The 16,741-nt window shown below is 39.3% G+C and overlaps 2 protein-coding genes across 2 annotated transcripts; both read left to right on the top strand.

The window, feature by feature from the left end:
• Positions 1-1,297: 1,297 nt before the first annotated feature.
• Positions 1,298-9,176, top strand: rassf1 (Ras association domain family member 1). Its single transcript, XM_003454564.4, has 7 exons — positions 1,298-1,426; positions 2,342-2,849; positions 4,845-4,969; positions 6,228-6,332; positions 7,963-8,254; positions 8,340-8,455; positions 8,534-9,176. Exons 2-7 carry the CDS (start codon positions 2,558-2,560, stop codon positions 8,681-8,683), a joined length of 1,080 nt encoding a protein of 359 aa, XP_003454612.1. The 5' UTR covers positions 1,298-1,426; positions 2,342-2,557; the 3' UTR covers positions 8,684-9,176.
• An 890-nt stretch (positions 9,177-10,066) lies between these two features.
• On the top strand, positions 10,067-12,806 carry tusc2b (tumor suppressor 2, mitochondrial calcium regulator b). The gene is made up of 4 exons (XM_003454563.5): positions 10,067-10,245; positions 10,880-11,124; positions 11,803-11,923; positions 12,016-12,806. The coding sequence occupies exons 2-4, from the start codon at positions 10,976-10,978 to the stop codon at positions 12,079-12,081; spliced, it is 336 nt and encodes a 111-aa protein (XP_003454611.1). The 5' UTR covers positions 10,067-10,245; positions 10,880-10,975; the 3' UTR covers positions 12,082-12,806.
• The last annotated feature ends 3,935 nt before the right edge of the window (positions 12,807-16,741 follow it).

Genomic DNA, 16,741 nt, shown 5'->3' with positions numbered 1-16,741 from the left:
AGTTGTTGTGCTCCAATTACGCTCTAATAAGCTTGTGACTCTGCATGGCTTCCACACTTGCAGAGTCACAAAGAGCACAGAAAACAACAACATTGTCAGTCAGAGTATCCCTCTCCTCTCTCCATCCTATACAATGCACACCAAACAGGGTGCTGCATGTCTTCACTGTTGCAGGCTTTAAAAATGAAGCTTCTTAAAAGGTAAGCATAAGCAGTAAAGTTGCTTTTGCTTTTAGATACTCACATTGTTGGTTCTTTAAAGGAGCAAGTAGACCTGGCAGGAATTTAAAGGGTATGATAACAGAATTATTTCCATGGTTAAGAAAGACAATTCACAACATCAAATCAAGTCAAGAAAACTATAGGCATGTCATTGTCAAAGTCTATAATCAAGACACACTTTCATGAATGGAAATACACAAGGCTTACACCAAAACCAATGGTTACACTCGGGAACAGGAAGTTTAGATTATAAACTTTATACAATAAAGGGCTATTCTATTCTTCTATTCTATTTCTTCATTAACCCATAAATTCCCTTCCTTTTTTCATCTGTTCTGATGTTCCAGAGCTGAGGACCTTTAACTACAAAAAACGCTGTTTTCTGTTTGGCTGGTTTTTAGTCGTTACTGACTGTAGAGAAATGATCTCACGCCCTGTTGTAGCTTTAGATGTGCCTTACTCCCCCTTGTGATAAGCAGAGAGTAAGCGTGTGGTACATGAATAAATCATGTTATGGTATTCTAACATGCGTTTCTGGCCTGGGAGAATCTGCCATATTGGAGCCTGGAAGGTTTTTTCTCTGTGACTGATTTGCCTATTCAAGTGTCCCCAAATCAAACATGAATCATTCTGTTCAAACAAATATATCTACCGTTTGAGCATATTTACTGTTTTATTATGAACTAAAACATTATCATTAAGAATTAATTTTGTCATTCAGAATTAAACAGCTAAATTATTATTATTTTTTAATGATCGCCACTCTTTCGGATACAGCAACATTTATTAAATACTGGGCTTTGTTGTCAAAGGAATTTCCCCAGTGAAATGCGTCATTCAGCAACAACGCAGAGATGAAAAATAATAATAAACTTATTTAGTAGCCGTTTATATTTAATTTACGATCTTTTTATTTATTTTAAACATCCTACAAAAGCTATCATCAATATCATCAAGAACAGCTCCCACTTACACTTATTTACACTTCCATCTAACAGTCGAGTGTCTGATGAGAACAGAGGGGATTCCTCTCAGTGTAGTTTAATACTCATATGGGATTAGACGGTAATCCCACACCCACAATGTGCATGCGCAAACAGAAGTGCGTGCGTCGGACGAGGGACGGGTCGCTGTTAATTCAACGAGAAGCTGCGAACGCTCTTCAGATTTCCTGTAGAATGAGTGTGGGTGATAAAGTAAGCGAGGTAAGGTCATCTTCAACACTTTGTCTGTCAGAAAATACGAATTTTTGCTCGGGTGTGACTGTCAACTTGAGTTTGTCGTCCCGTTTCAGACTGCGGGATTAACTCCGTTACACGCAGAGCTGCATTAAGCAAAACAGATGACCAGTGAAACAATAAGATGTCGTGAAGACTAAAGCATACATAACTTCGACTGGTAAACAAACCGATAAGACCCCCCAAAAATAAATAAATTGCATGGATGCTTATGGACGGTTACAATGGGCTCTTGTTGCCCTGTGTGAATAATTGCACCGTGTGGTGACCCACTTGGCAGACAGACTCCCGGGTATTCATATTCACGGCACAAAGCAGCTCCACAAGGACACTAATTTAAGGAGATCCAGATGAACCTGTGAACATGTACACTTATTCTTCCTAGTGGCATTTGACTTTATAACAGAGGAACGTGGATTATCAGTTTCTGCAGCTCAGAGATCAACACCGGCAAGCAGTGCGCACATGCTGTCTGTCTCAGCTGAATGATGGATTCAGGTTCTTCAAAGTAAAGTGACAATTATCAACAAAAAGTATGAGCCATGTGGTTGTTACTGAAGTTGCGAGTTGTTTCTGACATAGCTCTGTGCCTTCTGCATGCAACGATTGCTATTTTCCCACTTTTAGTTTCAATGTTTTGTCTCAAATATGCAGTTTGGCCTCACAGTCCTACAGAAAAACAACACGAGTTGTCCCAGGATTGTACAGGATTATACTTGTCGTCTTGTCCCACATTTTAATATAATCGTATCCTGGCATCAGATAACAAAGACTAATCTTTTGGTTTATTTTTTTTATTTGTAAAACCCATACAGTGCAAATGCTGAACACATGTTTATGTTAAACATACCCATTAACGTTTTTGTTTTACCTGTCTTGCAGCTCCTGGGGACTTAGAGGCTGTTATCACAGTGGATTCAATCAAATCTTGTTCCAGTGCTTTTTTTTTTTTTTTTTTTCCTCACACGCTATAAATTTGCAAAGCATGCAAAGTTGCATATATTTTCATCTTGAAAGGCAACATGCACCCACAATAGCTCATGGACAGCAAGTGCTTGGCTGACATATTGGCGTCTGCGTCTCTGCATCGAGGTCAGGATGTCTAAATGTGAGCTGATAGAGCTGCAGGATCTCAGTGTAAATGATCCCATCGAGCTGGCCGCTCCAGCTGTCCATGTAGCCCCGTCGACTGGAAACCTGGGTCATCCCAGCCACTACTGTGTCGTCCGTCTGGTTGGAGACAACGTCAGCATTGAGGCCCCTGGTCATCACACAGGAGAGACTGGTGTGGGTCATGATTTCCAGCCCTACAGTCATGCACATCTCACCTGGTGTGACCTGTGTGGTGAATTCATCTGGGGGCTTTATAAACAGAGTTTACGCTGCACCAGTAAGTACTTCCACAAAAGATTTGTTTACAGGATAATCCTGGTTATAATCTCTATTTCTCTCACTGTCAACACTTCCCATGAAACAAACAAAACAAACAAGTAAATCCTGATAATGCAGATCTTATTCTTTCACATCACAGGCCTCCATCATCCCCTAAACAAAGCTCTAGCTGACAGCCTGACTATAAAATCAGTCAGTCCCTCCAAGGGTCCACATCCAAAGCACAAAACATTGTCCGACAAATGCACTACTGATTCCTAGTAGAGTAAAGTTTGCTGAAAACTGTAGTCTTTTGGCGTTTCTTACTATACACTCACCAGACACTTGGCTAATACAGCACTGGACCCACTTGCCTTCAGAACTGGTCCATGTGGAGATGATAACATCACACAGTAGCTGCAGATTTGTCAGCTGTACATCCATGATCCAAAGCTTCCATGCCTCCACTTTCCAAAGGTGCTCGGGTTAGGTTGAGATCTGGTGACTATGGAGGCCTTCAAAGTGCAGTGAACTCACTGTCATGTTCAAAAAAACATAGATAGATAGATAGATAGATAGATAGATAGATAGATAGATAGATAGATAGATAGATAGATAGATAATAATATGTACACTATAAATCTAAGGAAAAAGAAAAACGACTGCACTTACTAATAATACACTAATGCATTAATTATACAATAATAATTAATGCACTTTTATAGAGAACATTGGGAATGGTCTCCTGACGCCTTCTTTATGGCAGCAGAGTTGATTCAGTCTGAGGTGGAAGGAGCTCTGCTGCCTCTGAGGTGTGGAGTGGAGCAGGTGAGATGTTCTGTCCATGATGGAGAGCAGCTTGTTCAGTGACCTCCTGTCCTCCACTGACTCAAAATCCTCCAAATTCTGAAAAAATTCAAATTCTGAAAATCCCAGTAGATCAGCGATGCCTGAAAGATTCAAACCAGCCCATCTGGCACCAACAACCACACCACATTCAAGGTCACTTAAATCACCTTTCTTCTGCTTTCATTCTGCTGTTCTTTTGTGAACTTTAACAGGTCATCTCGATTGGCTGATTAGATATTTTTGGTTGATAATTTTATATAATAAACTGGCCAGTCTGTGTATGTAAATGTTATATATTAGATATTTGTTTTTAAAGATTCAAATCTTCCTAATGAACAAGTAAACTTCCCATCGCCCCATCTGCCGGGGAGATGAGAAGTAGAGAGTTGAACGACAGAATCACAAATTAATTTTGTTCTTTTTGTGAAAGTATTTGAACATTGGAAATAGAAACAGCATTATTCTTTGATTAATTATGTAGTATACAGTCAGTAGTTTGGGATTATTACATTAACAAGTGGAAAGATTTAATCATTATGCTTTTAAGAAGGTGCTGAAATTGAGATAAAGCAAATTTTAAATAAATAACTAAAAATATTGTGAAACTAAAGCGAGCACATCAGAGGGCAAACACAAGAAACAGACAACCCATATCCACACATATGGCCAATTTAGGATCATCAGTGGCTTTATCATCCATGTTTTTGGACTGTGGGAGGAAGCCAAAGCACAAGGAGGAAACTCGTGCAGGCACAGGGAGAAAATGGCTACACAGGAAGCCTCCAGCCATTCATGAGGTTCAAACTGAGGACATGTTATGTATTCTTCACTTTCTGCATCACACGATTTATAGTATGTAGGATTCATATGTTAGTTTTTCCATTCATGAGGAATTTTATCACACATTTTTTCCTTATCTGAAGGAAGCTCTGGAAAGCATCACATTTTGACTCCCTGTGTGCTACATGTAGAGCCGGGTAGCGTCTTTTCCTTTTGCCTCCCTGCTGCATGCAGGAGTGCGCTATAAAGCGATTCGACACAGCCAGGTTTTTAGGAAGGGAAAACAATAACAACTAGAAACAACATGAGAAGAAGCTACACCGCAAGTCTTGACATATATCACCCTTCAGTGATTTATCTCTCTCTTTTCGTCTCACTCTCATAGACTGCAGCTACACTTGTCACTACCGGTGTCGACCGTCCATCCAGCTGGACTGCATGACACATGGAAGTTTGTTAGCAGAGCATGCAGCTTTATCTGATGACTGCATCGAGACAGACACAAATGTGGTAAGAAAAACAAGAACACTATAATAGCAGTGTATTTGTGTAGACAACAGTTTTCATCTGTATTTTTTCTATTTTCATAGCTACAGAAAAATTTCAGTAGCTTGTTATTTATTTGTACAACTAGGATTTTTTTTTTTGTTTTTGCACAAAAATAAAGTGCACTTAACTCTTCCTACATTTATATGGAGAAGGTGGGTAGGTCAAATGGAGGGAAGCTGCCCACTACTCTCGTCTCTGGTTCCCCACAGGAGTACTGGGGAGTATAGATTTTAGATTATTTTGGAATTTTTCTTCTCAGTTCACTTCTTTTGGCTGCCTGCTCTCATTTATGATTGTGCACCACCCAGACACAGTCAGATCCTTTATTATATTTTGTAAATAGTAACTTTATAACTAATAATAATATCCCTTTTTCAGTACACCTTTTACTGGGAAAACAATCAGAACAGTTTAGGGGCCCTGTTGTAGAAGGATGAAAGTGCATTTACAAGGCTTTTGAAGTTCTAAATGCCTGCATGTTTGGATGTGTTAGGCTCCCGGGAAAGCTGCAGCAAAGTATTGAATTCAACAAAAATAAAGCCATTGGTGTGGTTGTTATAAGTGCATTTACAAATATTGAAACATAAACATAGGAAACAATAAAATAATGTTTAGTTTAGATTTTCATGCTCTACTTGACACTGTTTTCTCTACTAAAATCCTCTGAAGTATAGATGAACAATGACATGAGGGGGAAATTATCACTTAAGATAATTTAAGCAGATCCCACTGGGAATAGGTTTCCCCCTCCAGATGTCATTTTGGTGTTTTTACTGTCAGTGAGGAGCAAACGGTAATGGTGATGCTAGAATAGCACTGAGTGATGGGCACCTCCAAAAATAATTATAACAGTAACCAGAAATCACTCTGAGCCTTTGAAATGAGTTGGGGAAATGCAGCAAGCGACTCATCCTGCACTCAGGACACCCGCAGCTGGGAGATGAACCTGCATTTCACTGTGTGTTCATCTTTCTTTCACAGTAATGTACTGGTGAGGCTGTGGCATAGGTTATCAGGCTAATTTCTTTTGGTCAACTGTGTTAAGTAAATATTTCTTTATTGTTTTTTCTGGCTACATAAAAAGAGCTTGTATTGAGCTGACTTTTATTTCCATACATTTGTTTTATGTCACCTTCCCTTTTTAAAGCCTAGTTGTGAAGGCAAGCTTTCTGCTCACTGTAATGGGGCTTAATTGTTGTTCTTTCCATTTTCTTTTCAGGATGAACAGATCGAGTTGGGTAAACAGGAGTTAAATGTTAGTGAGATTCAACAGAAGGTGAAGGAATACAATGCTCAGATCAGCAACAATCTCTACATGGTGGATGTGAGGAACTGAAAAAACATTTTCATTGAGATTCACTTAAGCAAAAAATGTGCATTTTGATATAAATACATAGAGTTGTGGTCAGAAGTTTGCATACAATCATTATGATTGTATGTAAACAATCATCAGTTCTGAAGGATTCTTCAGAACTGAAGAAACCTCTTTGTTGCCATATGTCTGTGAAGGTTCTCAGTCATCCAGGTCATCCTAGTCTAAGGAGCTTGGAAAGAAAAGTGTCTGGACTTGCTTTGTTGCCGGTCTCTTTCTTTCCAAGCTCCTTAGATTTTCTCTGATCCACACAAGGTTAAAAGTATACATACAAACTGTAATATATAGAAACACCTACGATTAAAAACTTCTCATTAGTAATCACGATTGACTACAATGGGTATAAAAAACAGAAAGCATAAAAAGAATTTGTTTTATAAGCACTCATTGGATTGACCAATAGTCAGAACAATGGAAAAGACCAAGGAAATCAGTGAAGATCCAAGAAAGACAATCCTAGAGTTACACAAGTTGGTGTCATTGGAGCCATTTCGAAACAGATTCCAAGATCATAGGTTCAAGTTGTACAAATGTACAAGTTGTTCAGATGTGTCACCACTTTTCCAAGGTCTTGATAAGAGAAAATTGGTATGAATGTTCATGAAGAACCTAGGAACTACCAACAAGGCTCAGCATCACTGTCCGCAATGAAGACAGTTTGACACTCCCATGGACTGAAGGGGTTCTAACCAAGAAAGAGGCCCCTGCTCCAAAATCGACACCTTCAAGCTCAACTGAAATTTGCAGCTGCCCATGTGCACCAGTTTCATTGTCAGCCAAGAAAAGATTGAGCTATTCAGCCACAATGACAAGACGTGTGCTTGGAGGAGTAAAGCTGAGCCTTTCAAACCTAAGAACACCATACCAGCTGTCAAGCATGGTCGTGGTAGCATCGTGCTCTTGGGCTGTTTTGCTGCCAGTGGTACTGGTACATTGCACAAAGTGGATGGAATGATGAATAAGCAGCACTATCGCCAAATTCCTCAACTTCGCCTCAAATCAACAGCTAGACAATTTAAACTAGGATACAATCGGATCGTCCAACAGGAAAATGATCCCGAACAAACATCAAACCTAGTTTTGAAATGGAGCAAAGAAAAAGCAGGCCAACGTTAAGCTTCTGGAATGGCCTTCCCAAAGCCCCAACCTCAACCATGCTAAAAATTTGTGATCTACCATTAAAAGTGCCATGCCAGGAAACTAATCAATTTAAATGAACTCTACCAGTTCTGCCAAGAAGAGTAGTTGAATACCCAGCTAGAATTATGTCAGAAGCTTGTTGATGGCTACCAAAAGCAACAGGTCGAGGTGCAACTTGTAAAAGGATGTTTAACCAAATATTATTTGTGGGGTGTATGTATATATGTAACCATGTGTGGATTAGAGAAAAAACAAATTAAATTTAAACCTGTACACACAATACTTGTTTTTTTTGTTAGTCATAAATGTCTGACTACAACTACATCTCAGCATAGTTATATAGATGTGTGAATACGTACATGTTTCTGTTCATAACATTTGTTGATAATGTATTAAACATTTTAATTCCCATTTATATGCTATAAATCTGTCCACCCTTCAGAATAAAGATGGGTCCTACACTGGTTTCATCAAGGTCCACTTTCAGTTAGTTCGTCCCATTTCCCTCCCTCCTCCTCGTCAGAGTTTGAGCTTGATGCAGGAAGATGATTATCAGGGAAGACGGATGAAACGGCGGACATCATTCTACCTCCCCAAAGATGCTGCAAAGCACCTACATATAAGCTCTGAAACACGGGTACGAGAAGTCATCGAAGCACTGCTCAATAAGTTCACCGTTGTGGACAACCCGGCAAAGTTTGCCTTGTTTGAACGCACAGAGAGACAAGGTCAAGGTAGGATCCCTAATATTGCGTTGTTTTTACAAACTAAAACAGAACCGGTTGTTGAATTCTGAAATTCTGCTTCTCTTTCCTCTAGTGTACATGCGTAAACTGTCTGATGATGAGCGTCCTCTGTACCTGCGCTTGTGCGCTGGCCCCAGTGAAACAGTCTTAAGCCTGGTTCTGAAAGAGAACGAGACAGGGGATGTAAATGTAAGTTTCCATTCTGTTCTGAGAAAGATAAACTTGTCAATATATGGTGCTTATACGGTGAATTGCTCTCTTTCACAGTGGCATGCATTTAGCTTTCCTGAGTTGTGCAACTTCCTGCGAATCCTCCAGCGGGAGGAAGAAACACACGTAAGAGAGATCGTGAAGCGCTATGCTCTTGCTAGAGACATGATGAATCAAGCCATGGCCCGGATGACTACACCGGGTTGACACCGAGACACTCAGCTTCACACTGGAATAATTAGAAGACATTCTTCCATGAAAAGTGTCAATAAGAAATTTTATGTCATGGTAAAGGGGAATGAAATAGCTCAGGTGATGATGTTGTATGGATTAGAGATTGGTAATAAAGCAGGGAGTTTGCTGTAATATTTAATGTGAATTACTTAAAGGTTCAGTTCAGGGTGATTTTGATCTAGTACAGCTATGAACTGGACTGACTCAAAACATATGAAGTTGTTTTGGACTAACTGATCACACTTCTGTCTTTAAACATCATGCTGCTTGATTAGATTATTTAAAGTGACATGTTAAATTTTTCTTAGTTTATCTGGTTTATCATCTTATACTCAGTTTTCCTCATGTTGCTATGATGGTTTTTAAAATTGTGGCACTTTAATCAACCTGTGAAAATGAGTTGGGTAAGCTGAAATGTGTGGATATTCAGATGATCTAATAAAGTGTGAAAAATGGCTGTTTAATATGAAACTTTTGATTATTTCTAACAGCGTGCCCGACTAGTGCCCAGCATGCCCGACTAGAATGTGGAGTCGTGGGGGACCAAAGTAGTCTACACATGTACACGTGATTGTAGAACATCTCATTCAAATATAGGTATTAATATGCTGATCAGCCTTGATTCTTCTAGGAGGGCTTTTGACAAAGTCTTTTGAATGTGGCTGAGATCAGTCTTCTACACAACAAACACACCCATGTGGGCCCACAGTGGGTAGGCTTGGGGCTGTGTGGACAGGGCAAACCCACCCCTCATTGCATGTGGGCCCAATTGGGTGTGTCCACACAGGGATCGCAGCAGTTTTATCCTTTGGAGCCCCCTAAATAGGTTTCCTGTGGATAGCCCACAATGTGCTTGCCTACAGAAAACCCATATGGGCTCATGTAGACCTGCCCATGTGAGGCCCATAGCAGTTTTGTCCATGTGAAGGTTTCTGTTGGCATCCCTTAGCAGCTTTGGATATCTGCAACCCACTGGTGTTCAGATATGCCCCACTTCTCACAGTGAGCTGTTCACTGTGGGTCACCATTGCTGCCTCTACTTCTTGCATCTTCATTGTTACACCTGCCTCCCTCTCAGTCACATCCATAACACGCCATATCACAAAGCTCGAAACATCTGAAACTGCTTTCTTGAACATTACAACACTGGACCTTTGGCATGTGGTGTAACTGGATATTGAAATCATGGATGAGCAGCTGACAAACCAGGAGCAACTGTGTGGTGTTATCAACATGGCCCGCATGAGATCAAAATGTACAAGTCACTAGTGCAGAAAAGAGAAGAAAATGTAGAGACCACGTTTTCTTTTCGGTTTCATATTCCTGTCCACGTGATGGCGATAGCTCACCACAGCGTTTCTGCACCAACCTTCAGAGGGAAAAGACAGAAGAAGAACGTGGGCCGTCAGATAGCATAAACAACTAGCGTAGCTTTGTGTGTTATGAGGTCTGTGCTTGTACAGAATTAGCGAGCCAGTAACATAAATTCATCAAAGAGAATTTCTTACCTACGAGCATACTGCTGCGCAATTTAGGTATGTGTTCCGCTAAGCTAAAGCGACGAGGAACAGCATGAACTGTTAAATCAGTTCATGCTAGTCCCTGGCGACGTCAGTAAACGTTATTTTGTTTAGGAACATGTTGACCTAGCTAATGCTAGTAATAAAGCTAATGGTGATGTTAGCAGACGGTACATAAAGTGGCATAAAAGCAGCTACGATTAGTGCAGCCGGGATCAGTTTCTCAGCACTGTGGTGACAAACTGATCTTGGTGTCGGGAAAGGCTTGCTAGCTAACTGCTATGGCTTCAAAATGTTACCGAGTCTTCTACTAGACAGCTAGAAGCAGATTTTCATGTTGTTGTGTTTGATTTAAATTCCATATCTAACCACTTGTAATTCGTGACACCGAAGCGTGACTGCGTGCGTGATTTTTGGCTGCTGTATTATTCTAGCACTGTCATGCTGCTGGCCTACAGCTGAAAATGATCACACCTGAACTCAGTCCGGGCTTGTCTGGTTTAAAGAAAAGTCGGGTCTCGGCCTTTCTTAAAGCAGCCTTTTGTAAAAAAAAAAAAACAACAACAACAAAAAACTAACTACATAAATAAGTGCCATTATGTTTTCCCTGAAAGCAGCTAAAGCTACCCTTTATTTGCCACTTTCACAGGTGTCACACCCTGAAGGCACATTTCATCTTGTACAGTAACACTGTAGCACCACTGGCAGCCTCGGGACCCGAGAAAATAATGTGCTGCAGCTGAAGATGGGAGGTAGCGGCTCCAAATCCAAAGGATTTTGGCCTTTTTCTGGCTCAGGTAGTTCAGACGATCCAACCAAAGATGGAAATGAGCAGTCACTGGCGAGAGTCCGAAGTTTCCCGGGTGCCACTCCTTTTGTCTTTACAAGAAGAAGGTAAACGTAGTCTCGTCATACACCAAGACATTTATGACATTATTGTTGACTTGTGTCGTTTTTAATTAGCAGTCTGTGGGGTTTTTAGTAGACAGATTCCAACTCAAAAGCAGTGCTCTAAAATGACTGTTTCATGCATGTTGTCCCAGCCTTATTTAAACTGGGCCGTGTATGTGTGTGATGTTTTTGCAAAGATTTTGAAAATGTTTAACAGCAACGTGATACAATGTGCTCTTTCGGAGGGGGAAAAATGTAAAGAATGGTTGAAAATGCTCTTTGTAAAAATGTTTTCGGTGAAAACAGAGTTACACATTCACATTTGGCCAACATTATTGAGAGGGAAAAAGATAAAGTCCTAAGATTTATGGTGTTTACCCAGCGAATCACACCAGATCAGCTGACGTTGTTCTCCCTGCTAATGTGACCACTATGTTTTATTCTCCACACTGTATTTAGACTGGAAACAAGCAGACTGTAACAGACCTGTAGTGGCTTTAACTACCACAGGTGTGGTTTTACATTTTAAAACCACACTTGTGTGAATGTAGTGTTCTTTGTGATACACAAAATAGAGTATGTCCACCAGAAATATTTACACAATACGTGTGCAAGAAGCAAGCTAGCTGCATGTATTAAAAATAATTACTGTGTGCAAGTAATTTTGTGTCTTTGCTCCAGCTCATTGTTCTTTGATGAAGACGGTGACTTGGCCCATGAGTTCTACGAAGAGACGATTGTGACAAGAAACGGCCGTAAAAAAGCGAAGCTGAAGAAGATTCAGAAAAACCTCACACCTCAGGTGAGGAAATTAAAATTTTAAAGCAAGACTTTACACACTAACACCAGATCTCTGTAGCATTCATATCATCTTATTTTCTTGTGTCCTCACAGGGAATTATAAAGCTGGACCATCCGTGCATCCATGTAGATTTCCCAGTTGTCATCTGTGAAGCCTGACAATGTCTGAGGAGCGTCTCGGACTAGCCACTGTGTCAACTCCGTCCTTCGGTTTCCACTGCAGATGGAAGCCCAAACCACCTTTCAAAATAACATGATCTCTTGATATATTTGATGCCCTTATGTGGACAGGCTGATGCATTGTGTGCTGAGCCTCTGCATGTGATCTGTTTTTGGCTTGTGTGCAGTTAAGACACAGAATAGGTCACCAGTGGGGATCTAGAATGGTGCCAAGCTGGGGAAAATCAGTTTACAGATCTTGGTTTGTGTGCATGTAAGTGTGACTGTGTGCAGATTTGGGATGACACATGACTGAGGCCTGAATATTTTGCAGTAGATTGTCTTCTGGTTTGATTCATAAAACTCAAAGAGTTGAAGGAGAATGTAATGTTCTTCCTTCCAAAGGGGTCTGAGCAAGAGATGAAAAGTTGCCAGTGCACATTTAAGTTTTTTGACATTATGACTCGCTTCATTATGCATGGAACAGGATCTGCTTATGGGACAGCCCAATTAGTTGACAATCAGTGGCTCACAAACCCTTAATGTCACAGTTTAATGTTGGAAGGACTGGCTTCAGTGACCTCAGAGCCACAGGATGTGCACTGCGGCAGTGAGTCTAATGACAGATCCTGTTGTTTTCTTTGCTGGTTTGACATACAATGTTTAACTTTTAATTTATTATAACTGTTTTTTAATTACAAAATAAAATGCTGAATTAAATCACATTCCTTTTCTGTATCCACACTTTACAGATGAACATTTCAATGTACCGTAACTTCACATAATCGTAGTTCATTATGAAATGTTCCAGTAAAAATCAGTAAGAGCAGTGAAGACAAACGAGGATTAACATGGACACTCGTGTTAATCTTTTTTTTTTTTTGTGCTTTTTTTGGCCCTAGACAGTTGTCAGGGTTTCTATATTAATGGTGATGGATAGATAACTACAGTTTAATTACACAGAGGTCATGGTGTGAAATGAAGATCTTCTAGCAAGGGGAGGAGGTCCCTGCCATATATGGTAACCACACCTGACATTTCTAATGTGGTTAGCTCTTGGAATTTAGACCTGCATGGGAATGGCATCAACTGATCTTGGAAACTATTCAGGTGCCTTCTGGGAATGTGGAGTCATGACTATAAAGCCATCAGTCTGGCCCTGATGGACACTGCATTTTTCATGAGTTTTAATACAAGTAATCACATTAAATTATGTTATTAAAGGTTTTAAAATATTTCAAGTTTCGAGGATTGGATTGGAGTACTTTTAAGTTTTCAATAATTTGACTTGCCAAGACTTTGCTATCCTGTTTGAATTTGGCTTCAGTAAAGACTCAATTATTTAAAGAAAGATGAACTTTTATATAACAAAGCTCATAGAAACTATTTGCCAAATAATCCTTCGTATAACAGGCAGTTGAGTCTTTTTACAGTTTTTAAACACTGGAATGAGCTGAAGGTGGATGTGTATTTGAAATGTCGCTCTTGACCTCCACCTGCAACAAAATTAGCCACTTGTAGAGGAAATTGCAATCGCAGACCATCACTTGGGAGTAAAGTGTGTATAAGAGCATCTGCTAATGAGTTATGGATGAAGTTAAGACAGAAGTAAAGGCTATCAATGCAGTCACCATGGGAAAGGGTTTTTCGACAAAGCTGTCTAATATTACTCTTCTTAGAGGATAAAGAGTTAAGTGCCAAAATCCACTACACTTTATTGCTTTTATGAAGTAATTTGTCTCTACACCAGTCTTTGGGCTTTCCCCCTGCCCCTTCTGTGGGTAAGTACTGTTTTCAGTCTGGGGGAGACATGCCATGTTATTACTTTTTTGTTGTTTGTTTTCACAGCTGAACAAATATAAAAGGCCACGAGGTGAATTGCAGTCTCAGGATTAATGAAATTGACTCAGCAAACCACCTATCCTCTGGTTTTGCTGACAGGTCACATGATATTTTAAGCCATGCAGTAATGTCAATATATTCTTTTATCCTTTTAAAGGAGTATTTAAATTATTCCACCTTCTAACAGATATATCTGACAGCCTTTTCTTAAGGTGTAAGTAATAGCAGTTAGTCACAAAGTAATAGCACAATTGGGTTATAAAGGTCAAGAATGGAAATATGTGCATTGTTGTTATAAGCATGTTGATGAGTTTTTCTATAGAAACTCTTTTCAAAGGAAAGAGTCAATAACTCATATTGTGGAAAATAACTGGGTGGATTCTGATTAAGTGGAAAACGTGCACCTCAGTCTAGTTAACATTTCATTTGTTATTGCTGAAAACCTCACACAAAATAATCAGAGGTCTCAAGCGGCAAAGTGTTACATGTTACTTGGACTTATAAAGTTTTATGGTGGACACGTTAAAAAATGCTCTTTTGGAATAATACATTTTGTGTTTAAAGGAAGAAAAAGAAAAACAGTTATTCAACAATGTTCTTTTCAAGATGTGTGGAAAGAGTTCCCGAATGCAACGGGAAACAGTCTGACAAGGGCAAAAAAGAAGGACAGGGCTATTTTTATATGCTGCGGACTGATGAGTGACATATCACACAAGAGGCAAAAAAAAAAGACAAGTGAAAGTAATAAATGCTACGAGACAAGAAGACTTAAACATGACACGGACAGAGTGGAAGACAGAAGGAACAAGCCCAGTGATGAGAAGGAGAAACAATACCAGCAAAATAATAAGAACAAAACAGGGACCAGAAACTCTGTAAAGTGTAAAGTAAAACTCAAAAGCTTTAACAAAAAAACAAACTTTTACATTATTTTATACTTCTAAATACATCAACTTTAAATACAGCAAAAATCCTACTGACCATTAAATGTTTTTAAGACTAGCTGTGCTTTAGAACGATGCTAATGGGGTTCCTAACAAATACATAAACAAACATATTATTTCAAAAATTACAGTTTTATCTTTAGTCTTCTGACTGATAAAGAAAGGAGAGGTAGAGTTTACTGGACACATAGCTAATATTAATTAAACAAATCAACAGAATAAACAGTTTAAGAAATTAACGTTTTAGCTGATTTTAAACTCTGAATTTATGCATATGTGTCTCTGTGTGTGTGTGTTCAACTAAAAAGGCTCTAATTTCCACTTCTACATATTGCAATGCTAAAAAAATCTTAGAGCTCTAGACTACATGTTTATTTGTATTCATAATGGATAATGGATGCATGTGGGTGCTGTCACTTTGTTCCTGCTCAGGCTCCTCGAAAGCTGCTGTCTTTCTCTGAGCTCTCACCTTCCTGCTCTAGTGTCTGGCCCTTCTCCACCTCCTCCCCTGACACCTATACATCTGACTCCCCTTCTACAATTTTGAGTACAATCCTTTCTGTCTCACTCAGCATTCTGCTTCCTGAAGTATGGGTGTAGGTTGAAAACGGGATTCCTGCTGTCCGCTACAAAGAACACCAAGTGAAAGATTTATTTCAGTACTAAGTTGATGTTAATAATCTCATATTTAAGATAGAAGAACATTTTTAGCAACACAAAGATAATATCTGCAAAGACATCAGATAAGCTCCCTTGTTGCTATAAAAAGTGTAAGCTGCAATGCCGGTCACTTTGAAGAAAGTCAGTGTTGTATGTTGGTCAAATCACCGCAAACAAAAAGCTCAGGCTGTCCTCTTGACAGCTCAGGAGGACTCATATAGATTGCATACATTTTGATTGAGAAAGAGATCTCAGACTCCTGTTTCTCACAGAGGAGACTGAAAACTATGGTCAGATGCAGCCTAGCAGGAACCCACCACTTACAGTAATCTGATTTAATTAGCTGAAAGGGAGCAGTTTGTGTGTCTCCAAGTGTCACAGTAAGTATTAAATTACTGTGATATTACTTACCATGATCCTGACAACATATATCAGGATCCTCGCACTGGATTATGTATTGTTTCGTAAAACCCAATGTGTTTGTGTGGATGTGGCCTACCCATGTAAAATTTACACTTGATTCATGTATTTCTGGCAGAAATCCTGTTTGAGAAGTAAAATCACACCACTGTGCTTTAGTGATGAAAGTAGCTTCCTATATTAACTACCACGCTTTAATATTAGGACCAGGTAAGAATATAAAGTGAGGGATTTGCACTTGCGTGTGCAACTTAGTGGTTAAGAGGTGGGGTTTCATGGACATTTAAATAGCAATGAACAAGTGTTTTTGTATCCTCTGTTAGACAGATCTCTTAGCAGAACTTTGTAGACTCTTGGCACAGAGCACAAGGACTGAGCTGTATTTATTTTTAACAAGTGGACAGCTTGATTGATCTACTTTCATTTGGAGATTATAAAGTAAAAGAAAAGACTGCTGGTAAGACAAATAATTACTAATCTTTTAAAAATTACAGTTTTAAAAAGAAATTGAAGGTATTCACAGCAGTGGCATAGCACTTTTTAGACTTGTTAAAAACATCTTGAGACGTATAACTGATGCTATGAATTATATTTTAATGCAGGGGACCACTGCAAATGAGAGTTTTGCTCTCTCTAAACTGCCTAACAATTCAAATCAACCTCATTGTAAAAGTGACAAACTAAGCCTATAAACTCGAGAGGTCACCATTTCCAAAATTTAGTGTGATCTGCAATTCATTTAAGGTAGTTGATGAAAATGCATCAATCATCTGTAGTGCATATCGATTTAAATA

This window comes from Oreochromis niloticus, linkage group LG5 (genome assembly GCF_001858045.2).
Source record: "Oreochromis niloticus isolate F11D_XX linkage group LG5, O_niloticus_UMD_NMBU, whole genome shotgun sequence".
NCBI classification, from domain to species: Eukaryota; Metazoa; Chordata; class Actinopteri; order Cichliformes; family Cichlidae; genus Oreochromis; species Oreochromis niloticus.
The sequence above is the reverse complement of the archived record's forward strand: the minus strand, read 5'-3'. Positions and strand labels throughout refer to the sequence as shown.